Source organism: Gigantopelta aegis, chromosome 3 (genome assembly GCF_016097555.1).
Source record: "Gigantopelta aegis isolate Gae_Host chromosome 3, Gae_host_genome, whole genome shotgun sequence".
Lineage (NCBI taxonomy): Eukaryota > Metazoa > Mollusca > Gastropoda > Neomphalida > Peltospiridae > Gigantopelta > Gigantopelta aegis.
Window position 1 is genome coordinate 66,940,533 of NC_054701.1, and position 9,943 is coordinate 66,950,475.

Consider the following 9,943-nt stretch of genomic DNA (forward strand, 5'->3'; position numbering starts at 1 on the left):
TACAGTGATGCGTTTCAACATATGATATATGACACGATCTGTGACGCGAAAGTAATTTAATAAAAATATGTCTTTGACTATTCTCTTTAATTTTGTAGTTCTGGTTGTCAGTCCTCGATATTACGTTATGCATTTGTGGCGTAGGATTACAGGACCGTTTTAAATAAATAAAAATGTGTCAGTTTACATAATTTATGTTGGCAAAGTACAATTGTAATAAAACATAAATGTAAGGGTTGGGGTGAGAATGTCTACTTTTTAAAAACAATATTTTATTTTTGTTGTTATTATTATTATTATTATTATCATCATTATCATTATCATTATCATTATTATTATTTGTTGTTATTGTTATCATCATCATTATCGTCGTCGTCGTCGTCATTATCATCATCATTATTATTATTTTTTTTTTTGTGTGTATTTGTTGTTGTTCTCTTTTTGTCTTTTTGGTGGAATGGGAGGAGTGGTTGTATGTTGTTTTGTTTTTGTTGTTGGTTTTGAGGAAATTTGTTTAATACAAGTAGAGCATGGTATAAAAAGGCTTCGATTCATGACCTCTGCACTATGACGGTGGCGGGATGTAGCCCAATGGTAAAGCGCTCGCTTGTTGCGCGGTTGGTCTAGGATCGATCCCCGCCAGTGGGTCCGTTGAGCTATTTTTCGTTCCAGCCAGTGCACCACGACTGGTATATCAAAGGCAGAGGTATGTGCTATCTTGTCTGTGCGATGGTGCTTATAAAGGAAAAATGTAGCGGGTTTCCTCTCTAAGACTATATGTCAAAATTATCAAATGTTTGACATCCAATAGCCGATGATTATTAAATCAATGTGCTCTAGTGGTGTCGTTAACCAAAACAAACTTTAACTGTACTATGACAATGACTAAAGCCCGGATTTACTGTCCTGCCGTCGTTGAAGATACCTGCAAGAAGACACAAACACGATGTATTGTCCGGAGTGGCAGTCCTCCTACAGGCAAAATAAGAATGATGTATTGTCTGGTGTGACAGTCCTCCTACAGGCAAATAAGAATGATGTATTGTCCGGAGTGGCAGTCCTTCTACAGGCAAAATAAGAATGATGTATTGTCCCGGAGTGGCAGTCCTCCTACAGGTAAAACAACAAGGAGTTATCGACCTGAGGGGTGGGTGGCAATCCTTCTAATGGCGAAACACCCGATAACTACTGATTGAAGGGAACACAGTCACACACTTATCAAAATTTTCTTTGGCGATTTTTGAATGCGATAACTGTTTCGTAGTTAAAATTACCTAACTCGACGAATATTGTTAATTGACAATGCAGCAAGTTAAATATTCGTCGATTCGTCTAATTATTCCTCCTTCTTTAAACCTATCATCATTCATTCATTGGTCATTCGGTCATTTAATAAGTGTTATTGATTAGTTAAGTTCAGACAAACCACATGCTAATACTTCTTGTCTGTCAAAGATATTTGAAAAACAATCAATTATCAAACTTCATTGGTTCCATCCGGAGAAAACAGGGGCTGTGGTATGTGTGCATGCGTGTTTGTGTACATGCGCGTGTATGTGCGTGTGTGTACGTGCGTGTGTGTGTGATGTGTCTGAGAGAGAGAGAGAGAGAGAGAGAGAGAGAGAGAGAGAGAGAGAGAGAGAGAGAGAGAGAGAGACGGAGAGAGAGAGACGGGGATGGAGAGAGAGAGAGAGAGAGAGAGAGAGAGAGAGAGAGAGAGAGAGAGAGAGAGAGAGAGAGAGAGAGCATATCCTCACTTCAAGACCACAAGATCAATCTTTTGTCCTACTGTCCATAATAAATAAAAACAACTTTTATAAACAGATGGAAATTATCATTTGAAACATTTCTATTTGTTCTTCACATGCTAACAGATCGTATTTGATTACAGATAAAACAATTCCCCTCTCGCCTTCTCGTCCTACAAGCCTGCTCAATCTGGTAAAGCCTGGCCCATTTTGAATACTAGTAATTCCTTCTCTTTCTTTGCAAACAGCTCTCTCTGCTGGATTCGTGTATAGTAATCGTTAAAGTTCGCCGCTATCAAAGCGATCGGAATGGAGAAGAAGATGATTCCGAACATGTAACAGACGGTTCCCATAAAATAGCCGCACACCGACTCCGGGTAGTAGTCGCCATAGCCAACGGTCGTCATGGTAATAATCGACCACCATATCGAAAGAGGAACGGTGGAAAACTTCTGGTTCTCGAATTCGCAGTAGTACTGCAGTGTTCCGAAAATGACGGACAGGATGACGAAACACAGCAGCAGCATCAGCAGGTCCTTGGCGATGCCCTGTATCGTTAGGAACATAATTCTCAGTCCAACGTAGCGCTCCTGTAGACGGAAAAACTTCAGGAGTCGGAAGACCATGGAGCATTGAAGGACAAGATAGCCCCAGTACACCTCGCTGGTCTGATGGAAGACACCGTAAGTCAACAACAGATCCATGACTACAGTTCCGAAACCGGCCAGGGTACAGACGATGTCGATCCAGTTCAGGATGCTGCGAAAAAACAGTCGCTTATGGTAATGGACTAGAAAGCGGACGGCTAATTCAAGAGTGAAAATGGCGACTAAGATGTTGTCAAGGATGTACAGAGAGGGAACTAGGCCGTAGTAAGCGTAGAGGTCATATTTGTGCGCAGAGCTGTCCTTAGTATACAATTTCGTGAAGTTGTAATCGTCAACTAAATAGTACCTCTGACGTAGTTCCGGTTGCGAAGACAGAGTCAGCAGGACGGCTGATGTAAACACTAGCACCATGTAGAAAAAATTCCACACCTGAAAAAAATATAGTTTTAGTTTAAATAAAAGTTGAAATTTAAAAAACAAACACACACACACACAAAATACACAAAAGAAGCAAATTAAACTAAAACAAAACAAAAACATTTTATTTCTTTGAGAAAAATAACAGTACATTTGAAATATCTCTACCGGGTACGGATCCTTTTTCATTGGTTAGCTCCTGAAATCATAAAATCTGAACTTATATGTTGTATATATAAGGCCGTTAGGCCATAGGGTCCAAGGCAGGGATGAGCCGAAGTCCCAAAGGGAGTTTGATCTGTAGGAGGGTTCAAGGGCATGGATCTGTAGGAGGGTTCAAGGACATGGATCTGTAGGAGGGTTCAAGGGCATGGATCTGTAGGAGGGTTCAAGGTCATGGATCTGTAGGAGGGTTCAAGGACATGGTTCTGTAGGAGGGTTCAAGGACATGGTCACCGGAAATGTTTTAAGTAAAGATGCTCACAGACGCGTTTTCTGGGCAATTTAGTGTTTTATATTGTGGATAAGCCCCACAAAAGTCATTAAAAAGGCCACTTCAAATGGGCATGGGGAGGTACGGGACCCGCCAACAGTCCAAAGAAATGTTACCTTCCCCCTATATAACCCAATCTACTTCTGAAAGGACTAAAGCTGTATCTGACATCCTCATCTTGTCAGATCTTTCACTAAACTATAACGCAAAGCTAGTTTGAAAACAATATCTGTTACAAGATATGGTCAACTGCAGTGGTGCAACAAACTCACCGGGAAGCTTTCAGTGTTTTACAATGTGACCTAGATTGGAGGTTGAAGCTAATATGAATTAACAATGCAGTGGCGAGGGAAGAAAAGTTAACTGCGTAATATTTTCAAAATGTTTGAATATTTAAAATATATTCCAGGTAACAGGTTTAAAAAAAAAACCTAACTAAAATGTAACACACTATCAGGCTATCCTAAGTATTAACTATAGGCCTTCTGTTATCAGAACAGGCGTGCATGAACTAATGTGTGTGTGTGGGGGGGGGGGGGGGGGGCATACTATCGAATGAAGTTTATTGAGGAGTCGAAGAGTTATGTTCTCCCGAAAAATATTTTGGTGTAAAAAGAAAATGTGCTCAATCGGGGGGGGGGGGGGGGGGGGGGATCGGCCGCCGAAGCTCCTCCCCGTACACGCGCCTGCAGAATTATTCATTATTCATTTGCATACCCCATTTTTTAGTTCTAAATTATATCTCAAGGTCCCGTTGTACATCTATAGCATTAGTTTGCTTTTAAAATAATAAGTCACCAACCTTGGCGGTGAATTCGGATGTTCGAGAATGAAAAACAGTCGATGGCGCCATATTCTAAGTCTGCCGGAACTACTTGTGACTTCCGGTATCTTGCTCTCCAGATCCACCCTCTGTCTGAGATTGTTAAACAGGATCTTGTCTTTATCGGCTTTGTGCATCACTCTCCAACAGCATTCAGATATGTGGCACTCTGGAATCTGCCAAAACTGGAGTTCGTTCCTTATGGCGTTCCCGCAAATTCCTGACGGAAGTTGGAGTTCTGAAGAGCGGTAGAAATTGAGGATGAAAGAAAACACATGAGAATCTCGGTCAAAGACAAATGCGTCAGTTTCACGGTCATAGAATTCTGACGTATTGTCCAGAGATGCCAGAAGTGTGTTTGGGCGTGTCCGAAGAGTTTCCAGTTTTGTCGAGAAAGTCATTCCTCCAACAACTAGTTTCACCATTTTTTCTTTCCCCATCTTAGGCCTGCTATGTTCTTAGTCCCGTTTTTATTCCTTTCTCATTATGTTTTCTGTAGTTATGATTCACCAAATGTTCTGTTCTTTTATACTCGCATATTATAGGCAGTTATTATCTATAGCTTTTCTTCTGTAAAGTCATATTAATGGTAGCTGTATATTATTCTATAGGTTCTTGTTTTGTTTGTTTTTTCGCCTGTAAGCTTTCGCAATGTAGTTAGTCTTCGACTTTTTCCTTATACTAGTGGGAAGGCGGATGTACAATATCCTTTACTGCTAGTCCGTAGGAGTAGCCTATGTGTAGCGTTTGTTTCAGTTTATTCCAAACGCCGAAATGCGCGTATGAGAGACAACAAGACCATCCTCCGCTTAATGAATCGGTACTGCTCTGTAGTTGTTTTATCCTGTATCCCTACAGCCTCTTAATGCGTTCTCGTAAATAGGGAAATACTATTCATCAATGTTGTTTTTTCTCTTTATTTCTTTCTTTCTTTGTTGTACCTTTACTGTATAGTATTGTACTTCAAGAATAACTGGATGATAATCAAGTAATTGAAGTCCTCACTTACAAGCATAGGTGAATTAGTTATAATTATTAACAGCGGGAGATATCGATATTACGATACTACTCACAGCTGTTTTTGTTCGACATAACAATTAAGAAGCTTTTAGAATACAGCGTACATGAAGAAGAGCAGTGTGGTGTTTTCGTCTGCTTGTGAATGTCACTCGATGTCACCATGCATAATTTATTACAAATTATACCTTAGGGTCAACGAACATAGCAGCATTCAGTATTAAAAATCAATGGCCTAGAACAAGCCACATATTGACTTTTTCGACAACCCGACAATATTAATATTTTAAATTGGTCAGTGATGTGACCAGTGGGAGGAATGGGCTGCAGACTATGCCTGCAACTGGGGTGGGGCTGGGCTCGGGGTGGAGGTGTAGTCTATATTATAGTTATGGCGTAGACCCAACCACACCTCTGTTTTCCCCCATCTCATGTATTTTCCTGTCGTCCCATGACATGACTAACAGACATTGTGGTTGATCCCCTCCCTCCCCAATGTAAATGCCCCCCCCCCCCCCTCCAATATAAACTGTGGCTACGTCAATGTAGCAGCTATATATTAATTCGTCTTTCAACTGGGGGTATCCATAATTTTGAGTTGGTGACGTAACCGCTTCTGACGCCTATTACCCAGGGGACAAAACCCATTTGTTTTCGAAAAATGGACCCGGCGTGCTGTAAAATGTTGGCCACAACCTAGGTGGACAACCTTCCCATCAAGCTACTGGAAACGTGTAGGTCGTTGTTAAATATGACGCCCCTCTGTGGAATTCATGCAGCTGTTTTTACACTTGTCCAGTAGTCAGTCTCTGATTTGGTATGAAAGGCAGGGGAACAAATAAAAATAAAACCTGCCACTTTTATTTCAGAAGTAATATTTCTATGTAGGTTACAAATCTCTTTTGTGTATTCCCAGACCACTCCCAGCAGGTTCTGCGTCGTCTAGACATCGCAGTGTTATTATTGTTATTGTTGTTATTGTGTGGTTTTCCCACTATTTCCTCCCAGTTATCCAGAGGAGTGGATGCAGGATTTTTAAGGGTCTGTGCAACTTTTGAAAACATTTACTGACATTAAAGGGACATTCCTGAGTTTGCTGCAATTTTTAAGATGTTATCGACTAACAAAGACTTTTTGATGACTGTAATTACATATCAAATATATTTATTTTTCTGCATAAAATATTAGTGGCTGTATATTAAACGTGTTTTGATCGTTCTAATATTTGTACTAGGTTAAATTTCATTTTATTTCCTAAAAAGATTTTTTCGTACGTACGAAATTAATTGAAGACAAAATCCAGTTTGGGCTTCTTATGAATATTAAGACAAGCAGAGACACATTGAATATACAGACACTGATATTCTAAACAAGAAAATATATTTAATATGTAAGTTTAATAGTAGAAATATTTTATTAATCGGAAACATCTTACAATGCATCAAACTCGGGAATGTCCCTTTAATCCAAAGTGGGACTAACATGTATTATATATATATATATATACTGAACCAAAAAAGAAACTTCCGATTTGTACATATAGTATTTGTTGTGTTAAAGAATTCATTGTGTAATGACCGGCCTCGGTGGCGTCGTGGTAGGCCATCGGTCTACAGGCCGGTAGGTACTGGGTTCGGATCCCAGTCGAGGCATGGGATTTTTAATCCAGATACCGACTCCAAACCCTGAGTGAGTGCTCCGCAAGGCTCAATGGGTAGGTGTAAACCACTTGCACCGACCAGTGATCCATAACTGGTTCAACAAAGGCCATGGTTTGTGCTATCCTGCCTGTGGGAAGTGCAAATAAAAGATCCCTTGCTGCTAATCGGAAGGGTAGCCCATGTAGTGGCGACAGCGGGTTTCCTCTCAAAATCTGTGTGGTCCTTAACCATATGTCTGACGCCATATAACCGTAAATAAAATGTGCTGAGTGCGTCGTTAAATAAAACATTTCTTTCTTTCATTGTGTAATGAAATTATATAGGTAGTATTAGCCTTGAGCTGTATTATCAGGATTTATGAATTTTATCGATTATTTTTGCACTGTTAATCGTCGACAACGTGAAATTCAATTTGCACGTGCATGCATGGTTTGACATGTCCCGCGTAGTATTCGGTCAATTTGTTTTACTTGTCTTACTGACATTGTTGTCAAGTGAACGAAAACGCTTCAAAATTTGTAAAAAAATTAACGTTTTTTACATTGTAGCATTTTTACCCAAGAATACCCAATAATTTACGCGAACGGGCGATTTGCTTGCTTGATGCTGGCATGTTGACAGAAGACATTGCAAGGCATGTTGGGAGTTCTAGTCGAGCGATACGAAATCTTCGCGTAAGATTTCGAACGACAGGAAGCACCAACGACTTGCCACGTCATGGACGTCCGCGTGTTACAACGCGTGGTCAAGACCGCTATATCATGAAACTGCCACCGCTACTGCTGCTAACACACCTGGGCTTCATAATAACCGAATCAGTGGGCAAACTGTTCGTAATAGTCTGCAGGAGAACGGTTTACATGCACGACGTCCTTACGTCGGATGCGTTTTAACGCAACGTCATCGTCTAAATCGTCTTAATTGGAAACGTGTACACACTCGTTGGATACGGTGACGCTGGAATACCGTTCTTTTTACGGATGAATCCAGATTTTCTTTACAACGTGGTGATGGCAGGGTGCGCGTCTACCGTAGGAGAAATGAACGCTATGCTGACTGTTGTGTTCTTGAACGAGATCGTTTCAGGGGTGGGGGTTCTGTCATGGTCTGGGCAGCCATTGCCCATGGTTATCGTTCACCACTAGTCGTCATTGATGGCAATTTAAATGCTCAACGTTACCGCGATGACATTCTCGCTCATCACGTCATTCCTCTGTTCCATAACAATGCCAACATCTTGATTTTTCAGCATGATAATGCCACCTCTCATACAGCTAGAGACACTGTAAATTTTCTTAGGACAAATAACATTGATTTCATTGATGACTGGCGCGCTAAAAGTCCTGGGGAGTAGTAAGGGGGCCTGTATAGAATCATGACCTACTTTTCAGTGACCTTGACCTTGATGACGTCGCGTGACCTCGTCCTACTGACCCCGGCCCTGACCTACTTAGACTGACCGTGACCTACTTAGACTGGCCTACTGTGCCGTGTGCAACGTCCTACTGACCCGGCCCTGACCTACTGACCCGGCCCCTGACCTACTTAGGCTGGCACGAAGAGTATAAAAAGGCTAGATACGGTTTAATTGTCACGATTGTTATTCGATCTACTACGTCATTGTTAGGAGATTCGTTTGAGATATTTTGTCATTGTTAGAAGAAGATTCATTTGGATCATTGTTAGAAATCGACTGGATCAAGACTTGAAAATAGTAAGTTAATTTTCTTATTTTGATTTAGTTTGAAGAACTATGTGTTTGCAGTGGTGGACAAATATAACGTTTAACAAATGGTACTTTTTGAAAATCGTCCTTTCTTCAAAGACGGTGAAATAAATAACAATTTTACATTGAAAGTTTTCTGCCTTCTAAAAACGGAAGCAGTTGTTCTTGTATGCAACGTTATTCAAAGACTGACGTCATTCAAAAATGATAGACAGAAAATAAATACTCTCACCCCTGTTGAGTCGTTGTCTCTATTAAGTCGTGTTATTTGGGATTTCACTTTTTTTTTAAAGTAAAACCTACCGTTTGTTTACGTTCTAAGTCTGTAAGATGTGTGGACAGTCAAATAGCTAAGAAATTATTTGTTACCTTAAAAATTAGTTTTTTCTACATAGGAACCAAAATAGGTCAAAAACACATGTACCGTATGACATTTGTAGTTTTTGTAATTTATAGCGATCATGCCCAAAATATCTATCGAAGTGTCGTCTGCATGTTTATTTTTATGCATTAGTGAGTGACATCATTAAAAAATGTGAGGTCACACGTCAATCGTTTTTCATGCAAGCAAATAAGGGCGCTAAAATTTGAAAACGTAAACTAAGATCAATACAGTTTTAAAAATATGGATATTACTACAATATATATATAGTGAGTATTATATTTGAATACATATTTTTAAATCATACACTTATTTCCTGAAAAAAATATTTGTTTAATCAAGAGCGTTAACCTTGCAAATAATACACCTGGCGTTGACAGGATAGCGGGCGAATCGTAGATCACATAAAGGTGGTTCAGTCGAATTGTTAATAACAAATATATGCGAATGTGCCCTGATTAGTGTCATTGACAAGGCATCATACCCATAGACCTTTTTTTTATAATTTTTTTTTATTTCTTGAATTTGTAAAATCAAACTTTCCAGATCTTTTTTAATTTGTCTTCTGTCCCTGGAAAAAAAAGAAATAGTTTTTCAAATTTGATGCACTCAAAAAAAGTTAATATTCCTGAAAAGCTTAATATATATATGTAATAATTGCACGATTCTCACTTTAATACCATGTTATAAAATCATGTCTAGACATTGTAGTGGTATAGAAAACATCCCCTCACCCACTCCGACTACTTCTGACGTTCCTATAACAAATATCATCCTCTGGACCTTAATATTTTAATTATATGAAAGGCATCAAAAATAAAACAGCACGGTTTTACAAGAACAGTAAGGTAGTGTGTTTTTTAGTAAACATACTTACATATCAGTGTTTTTTGGGGGGTTTAAAAGATCCCTCAGTGTAGGGTATGTAGTGGCGGCGACAGTGGAGGTGGTGGCGACGGCGGTAGTTGGGGTGGTGGCAACGGCGGCAGTTGGGGTGGTGGAGGTGGCGGTGGTGATGGTGGCTGCTGCTACGGTGGTGGTGGTGGTGGCCGCCACATTATTATAAAA

The 9,943-nt window shown here is 39.9% G+C and overlaps 1 protein-coding gene across 1 annotated transcript; it reads right to left on the reverse strand.

The window, feature by feature from the left end:
* Positions 1-1,785: 1,785 nt before the first annotated feature.
* On the reverse strand, positions 1,786-4,529 carry LOC121368792 (potassium voltage-gated channel subfamily C member 3-like). The gene is made up of 2 exons (XM_041493540.1): positions 4,065-4,529; positions 1,786-2,785 (listed from the first exon to the last, which is right to left on the reverse strand). The coding sequence occupies exons 1-2, from the start codon at positions 4,527-4,529 to the stop codon at positions 1,934-1,936; spliced, it is 1,317 nt and encodes a 438-aa protein (XP_041349474.1). The 3' UTR covers positions 1,786-1,933.
* Between the last annotated feature and the right edge of the window lie 5,414 nt (positions 4,530-9,943).

What these genes read in the sequence shown, in the direction of transcription:
- LOC121368792 (XM_041493540.1), bottom strand. Translation starts at nt 4,529, where the DNA reads ATGGGGAAAGAAAAAATGGTGAAACTAGTTGTTGGAGGAATGACTTTC. An exon ending in CGAATTCACCGCCAAGGTTG is followed by an intron (nt 2,786 to 4,064) that starts GTGACTTATTAT and finishes TATTTTTTTCAG; the next exon opens with GTGTGGAATTTTTTCTACAT.